General features: G+C 52.8%; 1 protein-coding gene and 1 pseudogene across 2 annotated transcripts; both read left to right on the top strand.

The window, feature by feature from the left end:
* Nucleotides 1-2,651: 2,651 nt before the first annotated feature.
* Nucleotides 2,652-14,764, top strand: LOC119114253 (cullin-5-like). Of its 2 annotated transcripts, none has more exons than XM_037238448.1 (11): nt 2,652-2,697; nt 4,982-5,185; nt 6,110-6,370; nt 6,941-7,261; nt 7,579-7,824; nt 9,217-9,362; nt 9,940-10,078; nt 11,216-11,422; nt 12,237-12,491; nt 13,149-13,343; nt 13,989-14,764. In XM_037238448.1, exons 2-11 carry the CDS (start codon nt 4,991-4,993, stop codon nt 14,370-14,372), a joined length of 2,349 nt encoding a protein of 782 aa, XP_037094343.1. In that variant the 5' UTR covers nt 2,652-2,697; nt 4,982-4,990; the 3' UTR covers nt 14,373-14,764. The 2 variants fall into 2 exon arrangements, with proteins under 2 accessions (XP_037094343.1, XP_037094344.1); XM_037238449.1 differs by having other exon boundaries at nt 2,679-2,769.
* A 3,159-nt stretch (nt 14,765-17,923) lies between these two features.
* LOC119113680 (uncharacterized) overlaps nt 17,924-19,430 on the top strand; it is a 43,261-nt pseudogene continuing 41,754 nt past the window's right edge.

Here is a 19,430-nt window from a genome sequence, read left to right as displayed (position 1 = left end):
CAGCAACTGGAAGCTTGACAATTGTTGTGTTCAACTTGGAAGCAGACGCATGGTGATTAGCGCTCGACGCCTTGGATAGTGCGTCACGGCCGGTGTGTGCCGCTGGGGTCTGACAGGGGGGAAAAATAATAAAGACTATAAATAATAAATGAAAAAATACATCTTGAGTTTGGCCGCACGATTCTGGGATAAGGCACCCTTGCGCGCTTTGAAAGCGTTGGACTCGGGTTTTAACCAACAGTACGTTCACCGTACGCCGCTACTTTTTTAAACTGTTGGCAGGGCTTCCGTGCTCTTTGTAATGGCCTGTTTCCAGGACATGGGTATCAACGACGCGGAAGCGTGGCCAGCAACCACTGTTCGTTGCCAGACAATGTCTAAGGCAAAGTTTTAGTAATTTACCCATTGTTTGGGGTGGAATTTTGTGCTGCTCTGACTTGGCCGTAAGAAAGTGTACGTGACTTAACTTTTGTACGCTACGTGCGTGGTTTATTGCGATTTTATTAAAGGATGTTTCTATCGGTTTATCGCGTAAATTTCGATAAAACGATAGGGCTACAGCCGCTATGACAGCAACGGCAAGCGGCGGCTGCAAAAAACGAAGTTGCTGATTGGTCTCCTGGGTGAGGTTTTTGAGCACAAGAAATGCTGTGGCATTGCAAGCTTTCAGTGTGCTTTTGGTGAACCAGATACTTATCCATTTGTGTGCTGGGTTTCACTTATCATGGCTGGATGGTAGGCTCCTTTACCATGTGGATATCTTAGGGCATGATGTTCGAATAATGCCTTTTCATTTCTTTTTTGCTGCCTGATGCCCTTTCAGCTAATGTATCAGTTGGTTGGAGTCTAAGCATGCTTATTGTGGATGACGTTTTGGAACAGTCTGACATCTCCACCACGAAACCCTGGTCTAGGAAGGAATGAGGGCAGTGATATTCGTCGTAAGATGGATGTAAGCATGCACTGTTGTGGTCAGGGATGTTTTAACTTTGTTCATGTGGTTTTGATCGCCACTCATAAGCGTTACCCCACTCCACCTCCGTCACTGCTTCCGTTCCTATCGCTGCCTGTACCTATCTCTGGCCCTGTCCATGCTTCTCCCGTTTCCATGTTTTTACCTCTACCTCCATGACCTTTTCCCTGTCTTCATGTCTCTGTCCCTAGCGTTGTTCCATGCGCTTCCCCTCTTTCCTTCTCTATTTCCCCTCCCTGCCTCTGCATTAATTTTCAAAAATCTTGCAGTACTATCGCTGCTTCCAGAAGCTGCCAACGAAAAGCTCTGTACTCTCCACACGCAAGTAGAAGCTCAGATGCAGAAATGGCGGCATAACGCGGTGCACGCGGGGCAGAAAGAACTCGAAGCACCGAGGAGAACTCTGATACAGGGCGACCCCTCTTTTTGCTCTGGTTGTACAACATTGAATTCGTGTACATGATGAATGCATATAATATGCTCAGCTAAGGTGTTTTCAAACAAAGCATTATTACTTAAATGGGTGTGAGAAAATGTCAAGGTTTTAAGATATCTCCTACTCTGGCGGCGATGTGGTGAGGTCGCAGTCGAACATTTTGGAGACATTGGATGGAGAGGCCTTTGGATGCGTTGTAGCGGGGAAACAGGGTGGGGAGCAGGAGTGGAGAGCGGAGAACATGGGTTGGAGAGCAGGGGGACGTCGACTGGAGAGCAGGAGGACGTCGACTGGAGAGCAGGGGGACGTCGACTGGAGAGCAGGAGGACGTCGACTGGAGAGCAGGAGCGTCGCCAGACAGCAAAAGGGGCGTCAGCTTGAGAGCGGGGAACGTCGGCTGGAGAGCGGTGGAACGTCGGCTCGAGAGCGGGGAAACGCCCGCTGAAGAGTGAGAGCATCGGGTTGTCACGGGGAAGCCAGGCCAACGTGCCAACGTGTAGATCGGGTGGACGTTGGAAAATATCTCTGCTTGACGTCGGCGCGGCATCGGCGTTCAACGGACAAGTCTCACATCGACCCGATGCAGTCCGATCATCAAGGTGTTCACTGGGGATTCCACTTGGTTTCACTAGAGTATCCTGTCAAGTTCAACAAAACATGCTTGCCCGGGCATAAATGAGCTCGAACTGAATTCGCAAGCCGAGAGTCTTGATTGGTGGAAATCTTTTCAAATATCCATTTGTCTTTTTGTCAAATGTCCTGTCACGCCGGTAGTCGTCGTGAGTCACAACGCTCGTGCGCTTGCCACCCGACACCGCCCCGGTTGGATGCCGGTGGCTGCGCGAAAGCGCTGATATCGTGGCAGCCGATGAGAACCGCGACGAAGTCTGTGGTCTCTGGGAATACCACACAAAGCGATTTCGGCAAATGGGTAACGTTGGCAAATTCCTGACAAAAACGTCCTCACAAATTGCGAACAGGTTCGGAGCGGAGGGCCCTACGACTTTTGCTGAATGAAGAAAACGAACGCCAACAACCTCTGTTCGTAAATAAAAACTGGACTTACGCTGGTCTGTTACTTTGCATGCAAATGACATCCGTTGGAAAATACACCGAAAAATACTGACATGGAAGAACAAGGTTGAATTATTTTGGCTGCTATTAAAAATCTGGAACATTTTGCTAATACATTTCTGGCGCGCGATATGCGTCACTTCTTCGATGGTCTCACTGTTTATGCGAGGCGCCGCTTTCATGTGTGCGGGGAGCCTGACTTGTGATTCGAAAGGTTGGGGCTGTGGTACTGTACGATTCTGTGCTAGGTGCTTGCCAGTTTAGGTGTTTCGTAAATTGTTGAAAGGTAGGCAGGAGTGCGGGGCGTAGGCTGTAGGTCATGCTAGTAATACACTGAGTGATGTATTCCATTATGGTGCTTTCTTGTGTACTTCGCCCCATCTAGGAACCTTTTTATGTATCCCCATTATTGTGCTTCGTTTTGTCTTTAATTCGCCCTATTTAGAAACCTTTTAATGAATCCAAGTCACTGTGATAATCTTATTGTGACATTGTAGGACAAAAGCAAAGATGCAATCAACATGTTGGGTTGCAACTTGAAACCACACATGACAAGACTTATTATTGCCCTCCAAACTGGCCAAATGAGGTCAGGTTGGGATAGAAGATCCATACTACAACAAAATGTGGCTTGTTGAAAGATATTGTAAACATTTTAGACTATAACTTTTACTCTGCAACTTGGCATATTTTTGATTTGCCATGCTTTGTATTAACCATGATTGGGTATGTTGCCCATCTCTGGTACCATCCATGAGTTTGCCAGCTCAAGTTTGGCAGTGGAATTGACTTCATCTTTAAGAGTAGGTAGTTGTGGATCACTGGGCATGTCACTGGTTGATTAAACTCATCTTTGTGATAATATCTGTAGTGCTGTGTGTTATCTATTCCTTCACCTTGCAAGTAAGGCTACAAAAGGTAGTCTGTCAAATTTGTTGAAACACTGGCTACATGGTAAAATTTTTGGTGAGTGTGCCAAACTGGGGTTGTCAGATTGGCACAACATGTATTCTTATCCAGTATGGTGCACAGTCCATTTCCTTCCCACATGCTTTGTCACATAAAACTAGTAAATGTTTGGCCTGGATTCATGCATTTCAGAACATCATGCTACTACTCAGGAAGGATGAGCAGACACATTCCACTGACAACCACCCATTTGTCATTATCTCTGATGGCATACAAGATTGTTATCTAGGGAGAAGTCAGGCTTTGTTGCAGCATGACATCCATAACTGATTTAAAATAATTTTTTATTGTAGTCCAGGCTGTAGAGGATAAGTTCCTATAATCTCAAAACCTTAATTAGTACCAAACATTCTGGACCAGTGCCCAGCACTTAATGGTGAAGATAGGGAGTATGTTTGTCCTGATGCATTGTTTATGTCTTCAAACTGACAAAGGTGTTGTAAGGCATAAGGAACATATACCATGTGTAAAAGGGAGGGAGTGATGATGACATCTTTGATTTTTGGTTGTTTATATCTTCAAATTGACAAAGGTGTTGTAAGGTGTAAGGTTCATATACTATGTGTAAAAGGGAGGGAGTGATAACAACATTTTACATTTTTGGTTGTAATAACCTTCATGCTTTTAAATGACCTGTTCTGGAGGTCTTTGGATGGTGACGCTTGGCTGTGTTACATCACTTGATAATGTATGTTGAACAGACAGGACTCCATTTTTTATTTTTAGAACAGATATACAATTTTTCTATGCCAGGATACAAGTAATTGTGTTTATTTGACCAACAATATGAATTTTTTCCTTTGCACATGAGCATCAGTGGATGAGTTGTAAGTACCATTTATGATAAATGATTGTAGTGAATGGTAACTACCAGTTCTAATTGATAGTAAATGCAGATTTATGGTAAAACATTTATGGTAATAATTACCTTAAATGGTACTTCCCATTTGTATAACATTAGATGAACTGCACCTGAAGAAAATTATGTCTTGGCATATGACAGGGAAAGCTGATGGATACCAGTCTTTACCTATTCAGATGATATGTGATCACCATGAATAATTGTGCTGGGAGTACCTCTGCATGGTTCTGGTGTGAGGAATTCATGCAGTGCTTTTGATTTGATTATGACATTGGTGTTCACCTGGATGGTTATTTTGCCAAAGACAACATAAAAGTAAGACTGAATGATAAGTTTTTTTGGTTGGCCCATTCCCTTAAAATGTACATGTTGAGAGTGGTACCCTTATGCTACACTTAATGCTACATGCCAACCAAGTCCAAGCAATTGATAAGACAGCCTGGAACTGAGCTGATATAAACATTTTTTTTTAGAACTTCAGGATGTCTTGTGCTTCTTGTAGAGGTATGGAGAGCACTAAAGGATGTCTTTGTCAAACCTGACCTGACCTTAGAAGACTGGGACCACACCTCCATGCTGTCCTGCCCTGCTTGAACCCAGTGTCACCTCATCTGACCTAGTGTGACCTGACCTGACCCAGTGTGACCTGACCTGACCTGCGTCACAGGCCGCCGCCATGACGTCGGCGCTGCTCAAAGACCGGGCGCAGAACGCCTTCCAGGAGCAGTGGCCCAACATGGAGCCGGTGATCCAGAGGCTGCTGCAGCAGGACCCCGTCTCAAAGACTGATTGGCAGAACCTCTTCTGGTCGACACACACTGTCTGCCTGTGGGATGAGAAGGGCGCGCCCAAGGTCTACAGATACCTGCAGGTGGGCCCTCTAAGAGGTTGCCTCTGGGATCAGAAAGACGCGCCCGAGGCCTACCAATACCTGTAGGGGGGTCCTCTGACTGGTTAACTCTGGGATGAGAAGGGCGCGTCCAACGTCGATGGATACCTGCAGGTGGGTCCTCTGATGGGTTGCCTCTGGGATGAGAAGGGCATGCCCAAGGTCCAGAAATATCTGCAGGTGGGCCCTCTGATGGGTTGCCTCGGGGATGAGAATGGCGCGCCCAAGGTCGATGGATACCTGCAGGTGGGTCCTCTGATGGGTTGCCTCTGGGATGAGAAGGGCGCGCCCAAGGTCCAGAAATGTCCGCAGGTGGGCCCTCTGATGGGTTGCCTCGGGGATGAGAAGGACGCGCCCAAGATCGATGGATACCTGCAGGTGGGTCCTCTGATGGGTTGCCTCTGGGATGAGAAGGGCGCGCCCAAGGTCCAGAAATGTCCGCAGGTGGGCCCTCTGATGGGTTGCCTCGGGGATGAGAAGGACGCGCCCAAGGTCGATGGATACCTGCAGGTGGGTCCTCTGATGGGTTGCCTTTGGGATGAGAACGGCGCGCCTAACACCGCAGGGATGCTCCGGACCGCCCAGACTCAGCGGTGCGAGCGCCGCACCTCCACGCTAACGCCGGTCAGTGCGGCAGAACTCAGAGCGGCTCTGAGTGTGGTCGCGCTGACTCAGAGCGGTGCGTTACCGGACATTCTGGCCTGCGATCAGACCGAGTCAGCACAAACCATGTGAACGGACACGGTTTGTGCTGACTGGGGCTGATACCGGGCCTGTTGTTAAACTGTGGCGACCCCTGCTGACTGCCAGTTGCCGTGATCGTCCCCAGGCAGCAGTGTGGTTGCTTCTCGCTGGCTTCCAGTCGTCCCGATCACCACTAACCGCAGTTGCTCCGCTCACCGACAGGAGGCGGTGCAGTCGTTCGTCAAGCTGGCCTACAGCCGGATCCGGCAGCACGAGGGCGAGTACGAGACGCTGAAGGCGTACATCGCCGAGTGGGATCGCTTCTTCACACAGTGCGGCTACCTGCCGCTGCCGTTCGGCCCGCTGGAGCAGGCGCTGTCCGGCAAGAACGCCAACAGCAACAAGGCCAAGCAGCCGCAGGAGAGCATCGTGCGCAAGCTGATGCTGGAGACGTGGCACGAGGTCATCTTCTCCAGCCTCAGGGTATGGTAGCGGCGGGACCCGAGCGGTGGCAGTGTTGCTCAGGGTGGAGGGGAAGGGAAGGGGGGGGGGGGGGGGAATTTCTTCGCGCAATCGGCTGCATCCTTTTGATTTGTCGTGTTGACCAGTTTTGGGCGGAGCTCTGCTGGTAGGTTGCGGAGCTGGAGATACGACCAATGCATTCTTTGTTATCTGCCATCCCGTTGCAGTGCAATGGTACTGAGTCTCGAGGTGCAAGGTCGGTCCAACTGTTTCCTTTTGATCCAGCACGCGTGTAGAGTTTGCGTTCTAGCATCACCGTTGTCCGCATCTGCGCGAAGCTAAAGGCCAAATTCGCGGCTTTTGTTTTCTTGCGCTGGCCGGTATACGCCAAGTATGCTCGCGCGTGCCCCCGCCCCTCAGGCGTACCGACCTTGGCCTGGGGTCACCGACCCGCCGGACCGAAAAAGACTCACTTTCCTAAACGAACAGAACGACACACCTGTCAGACTCACCCCCCCCCCCCCCCCCAAACCCCAGCCGCCCCCGCTGTCAGCCCGCGCGGAAGCGTGACGTTCGGTGTGCGCCGCGCAGGAGCGGCTGCTGCAGGCCGCCATGCACCTGGTGGACACGGAGCGGCGCGGCACGGCCATCGAGGGCGCGCACCTGGTAGTAGGCGTGCGCGACTCGTTCGTCCACCTGTGCACGAACGCCGAGGACCGGCTCGAGTCGTACCGGCTCCACTTCGAGACGGTGTACATCGAGTGTCTCACGCGCTACTACCAGTCGTACGCCGCCGAGTTCCTGGCCGGCAACGGCGTGCACGACTTCATGCGCTACGCGGACAGCAAGCTGAAGGAGGAGGAGGAGCGCGGGCTGAAGTACCTCGAGACCAGCGGCGACTCGCTGAAAAAGGTGAGCGCGTGGCGCGGGCAGGGATGGACGGGAAGTTCAGCTGGATTTGAGTCAAGGTAGGTGGGAGGGAGAGAGCGACGGAGCAAAAGAGCTAAAGAGCGAGAGAGCGAAACAGCGAAAGAGCGAGAGAGCGACAGAGCGACAGAGCGAAAGAGTGTCGGAGCGAGAGAAGGTGGCTACGACTTGTGTTGTTTGGACGCCGGCGCGCGTCATTGCTCTTGCTGATACAGACCTCCGTGCCGAGCTATTCACCGCCGTTCGTCCCGGCCGCCTCTGGCCGGCCTCGGACCCTGACGCCCCGCCCCGCCGGCCGGCAGATCCACGACAAGTGCGTGCACCTGCTGGTGTCGCGCTACCGCGACTCGATCCTGGCCGAGTGTCCGCGCATGGTGCGCCACCACGACACGCACAAGCTGTCGCTGATGTTCGGCCTGATGGACAGTGCCTCGGACGGGCAGCCGGCCGGCGCCGCTGGCGTCGAGCCCATGCTGCGCGTCGTCGAGGAGCACATCAAGTCGGCCGGCCTCGAGGCCATGCTGGCCAACGCCGACAGCATCACACAGGTGCTGTCTTGTGGGGTGGGGGTGGGGTGGTGCGTGTGCGTGTGCTTGTGCGTGTGTATGTGCGTACGTTTGTGTGTGCGGTGCGGTGCGGTGCGGTACGGTGCGGTGCGGTGCGGTGCGGTGCGGTGCGGTGCGGGTACGGTGCGGTGCGGTGCGGGTATGATGTGACATGGCGTGAGGTGTGTGCGTGTGTGTGTGGGCGGTTAGAGCACGTGAGGCTGCTGGGAGTGTTGGGTCAGGGTGGAAGAGCGATATGTGTTGGCGGGAGGCTGGGGCGGGACGGCCGAGGAGAGGTGGCAAGCGTGAGGTTGACGAGGTCGAGGGTGTTCTGCTGATGTTCGGCCAGCACAGTGCTGAACAGTAAGGGCAGCATATCTGCTGACCGGCTGCTACCTTGTGCTTATCGATTGCGCCACCGTAACGACGCAGGACAGGGCTATTGTACGAGTGCTTGGGTGCTTTAAATAGGGATCTCAGTACGCATAACCTACAGTTATATAACGTAACACCATATACATACATATATATATATATATATATATATATATATATATATATATATATATATATATGGTGACGTGTGTAACGTTATATAATATGACAGTGCGACTTGGCACAATTTCGAGGGTGTAAATTATCGTCGTTTGTGTGTGGGTGTGGCCATATCTGTGAGATTGCGAGGGGGGGGGGGAGGAGGGAGGGTGAACTAGAGTCTGAGCGACGACCTGGCCTAAAAATTACATTTTGGAAAGGAGCACATCTGTACTGTGCCTTATGCAAGCAAAACTGAAGAGAACAAAATCCCATGGCGAGAACAGCGGACTGGCGTGTCCCCCAGCCCCGAGTGATTACGCCCACGATCTTCTGTGCACAATGTTTCGTAAGGTGTTTCGTCACCACCTCTGTAATCGCCAGAGACGGGAAAGCCGCACCCACAATAACAGCAGCTGGTGATTCGCTAACGAGCGGGCGCGCTCATGTTGTGAAATGTCTGAGGGCGACGTAACGGAGACTGATAACGGGGGGGGGGGGGGGGGAGGGGGGCGGGACTGGTGACTGAGAGCGCTGGCAGAACCGGCGGCTGGGTGGGACTGGTGACTGAGAGCGCTGGCAGAACCGGCGGCTGGGTGCATTGTAATTGGGACTGAGGGCAGGCCAGATGCCGGAATGCAGCGGAGAGGACTGCGACTGGGAACCGAAAGCACTAGAGAGAATGGCGAAATAGTGCTATGGTCAGTCTCAAGCTCACGGCCCCCCGCACTCGGCCGTGGGCAATGGACCGTATCCACCGCGCTGAGGCTGCGCCGGACCACCCGCCCAGCATCTTTAGTCCAGCGGCTTTAGCCCGGCGTGTCCACCGAGCGCTGCTGACACGAGCGCGGCTGTCCGCAGGACTGTGAGCGGTACGTGGAGCAGCTGCTGGAGCTGTTCCAGAAGTTCAGCTCCCTAGTGCGTGACGCCTTCCACAACGACCCGCGCTTCCTCACCTCCCGCGACAAGGCCTTCAAGGACCTGGTCAACGACACCCACGTCTTCAAGTACGTTCCGCCGGCCGCTGGCGGGTTGCGCGACCGCGAAAGCGCCGGTTCGATACCCGTTGCCTGCTGTTTTTCGCTGGTTGTGAACGAAAATGGCGGTTTGCGTCATTATGGGGTGCTGTCGTGCCACTGCGGTGTACTGGCGAACGCACCTTTCACCGACGCTACTTTCAGCAACACGGCGACGAATGCCGCCTTCAGCCTCCGCATCTGAAAGCAATCACAAAAAAGTTTTCCCAAAGCCTTGGATCCGAGATCACCCCCTTCTCTGATTGGTGTTCGGTTCACGCGATGGGATACTTGACGGGTCATGATTTTCGATAAGCTTCGACGGTAATGTCAGTGACGTCACGCGCATCGATATATAACCCAGCAGCGCTTATTTTGACGTAACGTTCACGCAATGGCAACAGTGACATCAGCGACCATAACCAACGGTGCTGCTGCTGATATCACTACAGCATTGTACAGGACAGCAAGCAACGACACCTTTGCTCGTTCTGACCCAAACGTCCACGCATTACATGACTGCCGTTGATAAGCCCGTGTGACCGGTGTACCGATGACGTCACGGCAGGCTGGAGCTGCCGGTGCGAGGCCGCAGCGGCGGTCCGCTCAAGTCCACGCCCGAGTCGCGCTGTCCCGAGCTGCTGGCCAACTACTGCGACATGCTGCTCCGCAAGACCACCTTCAGCAAGCGGCTCACCTCCGACGAGGTGACGTCACCGGGGAGCGTGTGACGTCACCGGAGAGCGTGTGACGTCGCCGGACGGGAGTGCACGTTCGGTGATCGCCCACGGTGTCAGCCTGGGTAGCTGTGACGTCATGATGAGCGGATGGCGTCTGGTGATCCAGTTCGTGATGCCGTGGCTGTGATACACTTGCGGTGTGGCTGCAGTGATGCGCTATTGATTCTGGAGGTGCCCGGGGACCTGTGACGTCATGGGAGGCAGATGATTCACGTCCAGTGGAATGAATTGGCACTCGGTGGACGCATTGTGTACGGGATCGCAGGGAAATCAGACCAGGTCTTCAAGATATCATTAATTTTTTTACAGAAATTTGCTGTGGGCACACACGATTCCTGTTGCTTTGCCCACTGCTTGCTTAACTGATAAAGTTGGCCATGCTTTCGAGCAGGTGGTGAAACAGAACCCGCTGTTGCTTCTCCGCTAACCGACGACAGGTCTCTCGATGCGTGCTGTCGGCCCCACTACCCCTCCCCCATGCCCCTGGTCGAAGACAATCACAGCATTCAGACCTCTCCTGTCTCTGGTTAAATCCAAATCTTGACCTGTTCACCGACTTTAACGACCGACAAATTCGGACTTTTCTCATTCTACTTGTTCTTTCGCACGCGACTTTCCCGGACCGACGGCTGTGATGGTGACTGATCCCTCGCCCGCAGGTGGACGACAAACGCGACTCCTCCGGACCGACGGCTGTGATGGTGACTGGCCCCTCGCCCGCAGGTGGACGACAAGGACTCCCCCGGACCGACGGCTGTGATGGTGACTGGCCCCTCGCCCGCAGGTGGACGACAAGCGCGACTCCCCCGGACCGACGGCTGTGATGGTGACTGGCCCCTCGCCCGCAGGTGGACGACAAATGCGACTTCCCCGGACCGACGGCTGTGATGGCGACTGGCCCCTCGCCCGCAGGTGGACGACAAGCGCGACTCTCCCGGACCGACGGCTGTGATGGTGACTGGTCCCTTGCCCGCAGGTGGACGACACACGCGACTCCCCCGGACCGACGGCTGTGATGATGACTGGCCCCTCGCCCGCAGGTGGATAACAAGCGTGACTCCCCCGCACCGACGGCTGTGATGGTGACTAGCCCCTCGCCCGCAGGTGGACGACAAGCTGCGCGCGGTGCTCTGCCTACTGAAGTACGTGCAGAACAAGGACGTGTTCATGCGCTACCACAAGGGCCACCTGTCGCGCCGGCTGATCCTGGACACGTCGGCCGACTCGGAGAAGGAGGAGAACATGGTGGACTGGCTGCGCGGCATCGGCATGCCGGCTGACTACGTCAACAAGCTCTCCAGGATGTTCCAGGTGAGGGTGGTGGTCGGGCGGAGAAGGCGCGAAGAGGTGGCGCGAGTTGGGTGGGGTCGTTACTTGTGTGTGGACGCTTTGACGCGGCTGAGCAGAGCGAGATATCTTCAGCTATGGTGTGTTTGTGTGTGTGGACGTGACGTAGTTGATTTCGGCATCGAAAGAGAATGTCTGAAAGCAACTGGGTTGCAGCCAACCGATGAGTAGGGTGTTCATTGTGGCACCGTGACAAATTTTATGTATCATGATGGTGCGTTGGAGTTCGTGTCCACGTGTGGTACAAGTTCCGTCTTCTATGCTTTACCACCTACTGTAGCACTGATAGCACGATCTCAATGTTTTTGTATGGTGAATTGCGTAGCCGGGCTGGTTGCTGGTGGAGTAGATGCGATGTTTACTCCCGCGCACCAGTACTGGTCTCGTCGCGTGACCTCTGTCTGCCCCTGTGCCCTCCCCCCTCCCAAGACAGAAATCACAGAGCGCCTCAGTGTCAACCCTCTTTCCAGGACGTGAGGGGAGTGGGTAGTGCTGCCCACTACAGTTATTTCATCTCCCATACCTTCTATCACCGGGAGATGCGTGTCATGCCCCCATCACCAGGACACAAAATCGCCCACTGCGTCGGTACCCGTCTCAGGCCTTTCGGTCCTCTCAGGACCCCCGAAGGCGGTGCAGGGCTCCGCTCCTACCCTCTGCGCCACTCTGCCTGAGATGTGAGCGTGTCGCACGCCTCCAGGCATGCCCCTCTCACGGCGGCGCCGGCGCAAGTCGCCCGCGACCACCGCCGTCACCCGGCCGCGCTCGTGTCCGGCAGGACGTCAAGGTGTCGCAGGACCTCAACAACGAGTTCCACGAGTGCAGGCCGCACGTGGCCGACAACGTCAACATCAAGATCCTGAACGCCGGCGCGTGGTCGCGCGGCTGCGAGCGCGTGGCCGTGACGCTACCCACCGAGCTGGAGGACTACATCCCGGAGCTGGAGGAGTTCTACAAGGCCAAGCACAGCGGCCGCAAGCTGCAGTGGCACCACCACATGTCCAACGGCACCATCACCTTCACTAGCCGGCTGGTGCGTGGCGGCGCGAGCGACGGCGGTGGGGGTGGACGGGAGCGTTTTCGCGCTGTGTGTGGTACGGATGGTGGGCGCCGGTGGGTTCCCTGGAGTTCGCGGCTCACTGAATGGGATGGAATCGTGAATGTGCATGCCTCGGAATCGCGCCTTGCAAACACATTGACGAGAAAGGGTTGCATTTATTTTGTGGGTGGTTCTTAAGTCCTCAGTAGAAGACCATATCGAATTTGATGACATTTTGGGGCTTGTGTCTCATAGGCTCACGCCGAGCAATTTGAGGGCGCGGAGTTTGTTTCATGTTATGAAACTAAATACTGGTTGCAGCACTGGTCACCTTTACATGGAAACTTGTTGAACCTAGAGCGTTATACGCGGTTTGAGCCAGCTAGTTCACTATGCCAGGGCCAGCACGATAGCCAGCGACGGACGGACCTGACCTGCCTTGTCACTGACCTCAGCTGGCCTCGGCCGTACCTCTCTAGCGCAACCACGCAAGTCCAAAAGATCTCCCAACCTCGCCTCGCGGCAGAACGGAACCGCGCCGCCGGTCGAAGCCCCGCCAGCACGTGCCCTGTGCCGCTGCACGCGCTGACGTGACGCGATGTGACGTGACCTGACGTGACGTGACCTGACCTGATCTGACCTCGTCCGCAGGGCCGGTACGACGTGGACATCACCACATTCCAGATGGCGGTGCTGTTCGCCTGGAACCAGAGGCCCGACGAGCGCATCTCGCTGGAGAACCTGCGGCTAGCCACCGAGCTGCCGGACGCCGAGCTGCGGCGCACGCTCTGGACCCTGGTGGCCTGCAGCAAGCTGAAGCGGCAGCTGCTGTGCCACAGCCCAGAGGTGTGTCGCTCGGCGGCGAGGCGACGGGAGATGGGGACAGGGGGACTAGGGGTGCGTGACGGGGAGACAAGGGACGAGGGGTGAGTGACGGGAGATGGGATGGAGGACAGGACAGGAGGCGGGGGGGGGGGGGGGCAGGGGCAGAGCACATACGACAGAATACAGAGGACGGAGGGCGGGGGACAGGGTACAGGGGACAGGGGACAGGGGACAGGGGACAGGGACAGGGACAGGGACAGGGCTGAGGAGAGAGGACAGAGGGCAGAGGACAGATGACAGAGGGCAGAGGACGGAGGCTGCGGATGTCCCTTTGCTGTAACAGTGAGGCCTGTCGACAAAAAATCACCCATACAACTGTCTGAGGCCCTTAGAACTGCAATGCTAGCAGATTACCTTATTTTCTTCATATAATTCACCTTGATTTATCATGATCAGGTACGTGCAGAATGTATGTGGTGCATATCTGGCGCAGTTCTTAAATACGTTTTCCGGATGTAGGCGTGTTTTGGTGTTTGACCTGCCAGAATAAAGTAACTTGCATCTGGCTGCTGTAGATGATGTCGAGTGAATGGAAAAGTGGCGTTATGTACGGCACTCCTTACAATGTCAATGCTCTCTGACTGGGCGTCTCGCTACCCGTCACAGGTGCATTCGGCCAAGGACTTTGGCGAGGACTCGCTCTTCTGGGTCAACCAGGAGTTCGCCGTCGTCAAGAACGGCAAGCCGATGCCGCGGGGCAAGGTCAATGTCATTGGCCGGCTCCAGCTGAGCACGGAGAAGTCGCGCGAGGAGGAGAACGACGGCATCATACAGCTGCGCATCCTGCGTACCCAGGAGGCCATCGTCAAGATCATGAAGATGCGGAAGGCGACGACGAACGCGCAGCTACAGACCGAACTCATCGAGATCCTCAAGAACATGTTTCTGCCGAGTAAAAAGATGATCAAGGAACAGATCGAGTGGCTAATCGAGAACAAGTACATGCGCCGGGATCCGGACGATATAAACAAGTTCAAGTACATGGCCTAGGTGCGGTGCGGCGGGAGCGCGGATATGCCTGTGATCAGGGTTGGCTGCCCACTCGCGGCCAGTGCGTCGGCGCCGGCGCCACCTTAAGTCTGCGCCGTGTCAAATGCGGTTTTATAGTGTGCGTTTGGTGCGGGCTTGTGTTCTCGGTGTGATCGCGATGAGAATAATGCGGGTGGTATGATTTTACCGCGGGGACGCAGCTGCAGATGTGCCGGCATCCGAGCGGACATATGTGCCACCCGGCGGTTCAGGAACGATGCTGAGGTTCGCAATCTGATCGCCTGATGGCGGGAGAAGCATCTGCCGTTTTAGTTGGCATTACTCTGGACGTCATGCGCCTTAGTGAGCTCTTCTGGTTATGACTCTCGGTGCGTAATAAAAACCAGTCATGATCACGTGTTTTGACCCTGATTTCTCTTTCTATTTTATGTTTGTGTGATGGCCATGCCAGTTGGCACTGATATCCAGATTCCCGGTTTTTTGGGCATTGCTTTCTGCGTCTGCATCTGCATGGCTCTTTGATGACTCTTGCTGTCAGTTTATCACGGTCACCATTTTTCAAAGACTCCCGACCGGTGGAGCCAGTCTGCGTATACTGCATGGACATTTCCACGGCCCTACATTTCAGCAGTGACCACTTCTGGCTATCTCCTTTTTCACCGCAGCGCACGGTGAGCGAGGTGTCTTAATCGTTTCATCGATTTCGTCATTAGAGAGCTTAAGAAGACTATATGAGATTAAGCATGTGTTGCCGTGACTTGACAAGCCCGCGCGCGGTATGGCAATCGGCCTGAACACATCTAGAACTTTTCGTTAAAACTCCAAGGCTGGTCTGCGCCGTGTTCGTCGCGCTGAGTCAGGTGCATATTCGTGATGCCTGGTAAAGCTTGGTAAAGCCGGCTGAGGGCGCCGGACCGCGTGCATTCGCGTGCCTGGACGCCGTACCGGACGTTCTAGTCAGCAGAAGGCGGCGGCGGGCGGGCGGGGGCTGGGCGCTGCTAGGCTGCTTCACACGGTAAGTTTGGAGTGTACATGCGTCCAGGGAACAGTTATGGATGTCTTGTGAAAGTTGTTGAATTGTGGATCACTTGAAGGTCTTTATATCCATGTGATCCGTGCGATGTTTACACCCAGTGCGGTACGACCAGGGTTCGCGAAATTCCCGTGGATAGGTTAAGGCTTTTCCGATAATTCTGCTTATAAGCATCTGGCAATTGGGTATGGGCTTGCCTTGCCTGTCTAGCAGCTCCAGGTTGTCAGTGATAAGAAAATGATGTCAACAAGATCTAGTGTCAAGTTTGGGAGCACTTGAAGTGTTAATGATATTCCACATTTTCATAAATAATCCAAGAATTTCTGGCTGACATGTGCAGGTTCTCAACACTGTTAAATCCCTGCCACCTGAAATATTTCACTTCCTTGCAATGTGTAATAATTCCACAGGCTGTAACAATTAACTCAAACAATAAAAGTGCTTTGACTATGTGGCCATCTTCCTCAGGACCAGAGCTCAGGGTTGGTAAGGATACCTGCCTTCTGATCCAACCACCAATGATGTATAGGTTTTGCCAATGAAAAAGTAGTACTAAATCTTGCAGTAAACAAGCAGTCTCTGAAATATTTCAGCACATCAGAAAGCATCAGTGTTAAACTAATTAGTTTCATGTTCTGTTTTAAAATGCTTATATAAGCAACACAATGAAAAGAGAAGGATCATTTTTCACATGTACAGCTATTGATAAGTTCAACACTAGATATATTGTTTTGCTCTCTCTGTCATAAACATTTGTGATTTTCTTCAGATGTACCAATCAAGTCTGCATGGAGCTGTAGCTGTAATGCCTCTATTGTAGGCATCTTTGCCTCTGAACTTCTTAGATTCAACCATAATTCATAAATAGAAGATATCATAACTCAAGAGATAATTCGTAGAGATAATTCATAAAGAGATAATTAATGAAGAGAAACATATCACTAAGTATGGATAAAGTAAAAGTGGATTTATTCAATTGCTGTATTTTATGCTGATTGTTTTAAAGGAGGTGTTCCACATTTATGTGGGGTTTTGATCTCTTTTTGAACTAGCCATCTTATAGACTTTTCATGATGTTCACAATCCTGCCCTTTCTAGTTGAGCCTAGCCATGCAAAGGCAAAAAGGCTTAGGTGCTTTTTTTACTAATGATGCACAGGCTGTGTTGCCTTTTATGGCAGCTACACACCCACAGCAATGGGAAAGGCTTAGAAAGGTATATCAGGGAGACTATTTTGGGGGCACCTTGGTGTTCATGACATTATAGGAACATCATTAAAATCCTGCCTTTCTATAAGCTATATGGCAATCAACATGAAAATATAATGATATTCATATCTGGCTTTCATTTGCAAGTGTAATTTTCAGAGATAACTGTCAATTGGCTTTTGATCAATATTGTGCGAAGTATGGTCATGTATCAAGCCATGACACCTTGGTGAGCATATTTACAAAGTGGAGCCTATTCCCCATGCCAATGAAAAGCTTAGAACTAAATCTTACAATAAATAAGAAGTCTTGCTAAAAATTTTCAGCACATCAGAAGAAGTCAGTGTTAAGCTAGTTAGTTTCATGTCCTGCTTTAAAATGTGTACACCAGTAGTTATAAGTGAGCTTGTTTCATAATATCTGATGCTTGTTTCATAATATCTGATGCTTGTTTCAATATCTTCAAATGTGAAAAATTCTCTTTGAGTTTTCATATGGTCATTTGTATCATACGTACTTTGAACCTCCTGATAATTATCTCCTATTGTAATGTTATTCTGTTCAACCTCTGAAAGGCATTGTCACAGCCTTTCATGTAACCCATACAAGGACCAGGTCCTATGCTGGATCTCTTAGTTGAACTGTGCCCTTTGAGTCCTGTCTGGGCATTTGCTCCTATGATGTTCTTAAAGTGTCCCTGCTTTGCTTGCCAGGCACATGGTTCAACTCACTATGCGATGTAGGCATAATGGTACCTGGATCCAGTAACACAGCTGGTTGTGGCAAACATGTCCTGACATTTTCCAGAATCTGTTTGTTTTCAAAGGGCTTCAAACAAACCCATTTGCTGTTTTAAAGACACCAACAGAGGTGCCACCTGCTTTGAGAAAACCAAACCTGAGGACAGACAGGTGCATTAAATTGTTGAGGTATTCAAAGACAGCTCTGTTTCCTGAACTTGACACCCCTCCCACCTTCCGGGAACTCACTACACCTAGGAAACAAGCACTCGACCTCTAAACCCATTCGAGGGTGCTGCTCAATGACCGAAATTCAACTCAAGACACGCCCGCTTGTTTCAAAACCCTCACAACACGCACAGAACACTCGGGTTCGCCTGTAAACATCCGATGACACGGGCCCCAGGTGGCCGGCGCCGGTGGCACGCGCCCCCCTGCCGGGTGCCTCCGTCGGCGGCGCACGAGACGGATCGGCGGGCGCGTCTATTTCGGCGGCGGCGGGGCCGGGCCGGACCGCGGGGGCCGCTCGGCCGGCCGGCGGGCGTCACTCGGCCCGCTGGCCGGCCACGAGAGAGAGAGCGAGGGGAGAGTGCGCGCTCACGCGACCGGTCACTGCGAGCGTGCTGAGCGCGGCGACCGCGGTCACAGGTGGGCCGACAGCGCAGGGACTGCGCTCAGTGCCTGGACGGGGGATGTGTGCTCACCACGGCTGGTGTGTGCGGCTGGTGGACAGCTGTCTGCAGTGCCATGTGCTGATAGGCGCTCAGCCGTCCGTGGTTGGGTTAGACATGAGGTGGTGTATCGTTGTGTGCTGCTGTGTGTTACTCTGTGCCGCTGCGAGTCTGCAATGGCCAGTAGCTGCGTCTGTTGATGCTCAGCGCCCGTCGACAGCTGTTTGGTGTCATCCACCAATCATCCGCTATCCAGAGCACTGCACTGATCCGATCCTGTTTGCGTAACTGTGCACCAAAAGACACCTATTTAGTGGTGTGTACCTACGATCAGCAGCTGTTTGTGCTGCAACACGATCTGTCCCGAGTTTTCACCAAACATCAGTTAATCAGTGTTGTGTGCTGATCAGCAGCTGTCTGCACGGATGCATCGGCCATAGCGTAAACTGTCTCCTCATTCGCCTACCTAATCTTACGGACCATACAGTGTGAACATTTTAGTGATGATTGAATGACAGAGATATTCTCTCCCGGTCACCCTGCTGGAACTGACTTATTACCCTATCCATGCACATTTGACCCACGTGTCGTGCGGGCATCCTACGAATCGGGTAACTCGCTGCTGCCGTGCTGAGTATGTGATTAGAACGTTGGCTGGCACTGCCATCTCAGTTGATTGCTTTCATTGAGACTAGCTATTTGCTTTCGTGACGCCGGTCTTATGTCCATTACTTGTTATCATCACCTGTCATCCCTCAGTTAACAATGTCTTTGCTTGAGAAGAGGAGAGCCGGCTCCCGCTGTCCCCAAATGCCGCAGTCGTTGTGACCAACACAACCAGTCTTAGCGATGTATTTCTGTCCGTGTTATGCTGGTGGACGATGAACCCCCCACACTGCAATGTATTGTTTCCTTAGGCATAATGTGTGTTAAAATGTAAAATGGTGATAATCTGATGCTCACAAGACATATGAAGGATTCGAAGTGAGTAACTATATATTTTGGGAGCTGGGCTTCCCTGCAGATTTCGCTCGTGATTTAGCGTATTATCACTTATCACATCGCCCGTAGACCACCAAATACCAGTGCGTTCGTCCCTATTACCGCGGACCGACCGTCTCCAGCCACTGCAGACACATGCAGCGAAGCAACACAGCCCCGGCGGCTGGAGCGCCGGGCTGGCAGGGCTTTGTTTGTCTCCGACGGTGGCGATAAACTGCGGTGACAAACGTGACAGACCGGTTTATGGAGGTATTGAGACGAAGCCTGCTAGTGTCACGTGTGGAATGGTTGTTCAGATTATTGTCCCCATCTGGCGTGTTTAGATGTGTTCGTTTTGGCCAGGGAAGTCTCTGTCCCTCGTCTGGCGTTGTGGAGCATTTAGAACGACGAGATGATGTTTGGCT

Source organism: Pollicipes pollicipes, unplaced genomic scaffold, assembly GCF_011947565.3.
Source record: "Pollicipes pollicipes isolate AB1234 unplaced genomic scaffold, Ppol_2.1 Scaffold_7262;HRSCAF=8765_pilon_pilon_pilon, whole genome shotgun sequence".
NCBI classification, from domain to species: Eukaryota; Metazoa; Arthropoda; class Thecostraca; order Pollicipedomorpha; family Pollicipedidae; genus Pollicipes; species Pollicipes pollicipes.
Note: the sequence above shows the minus strand (reverse complement) of the source record. Positions and strands in the feature narration are given on the sequence as shown.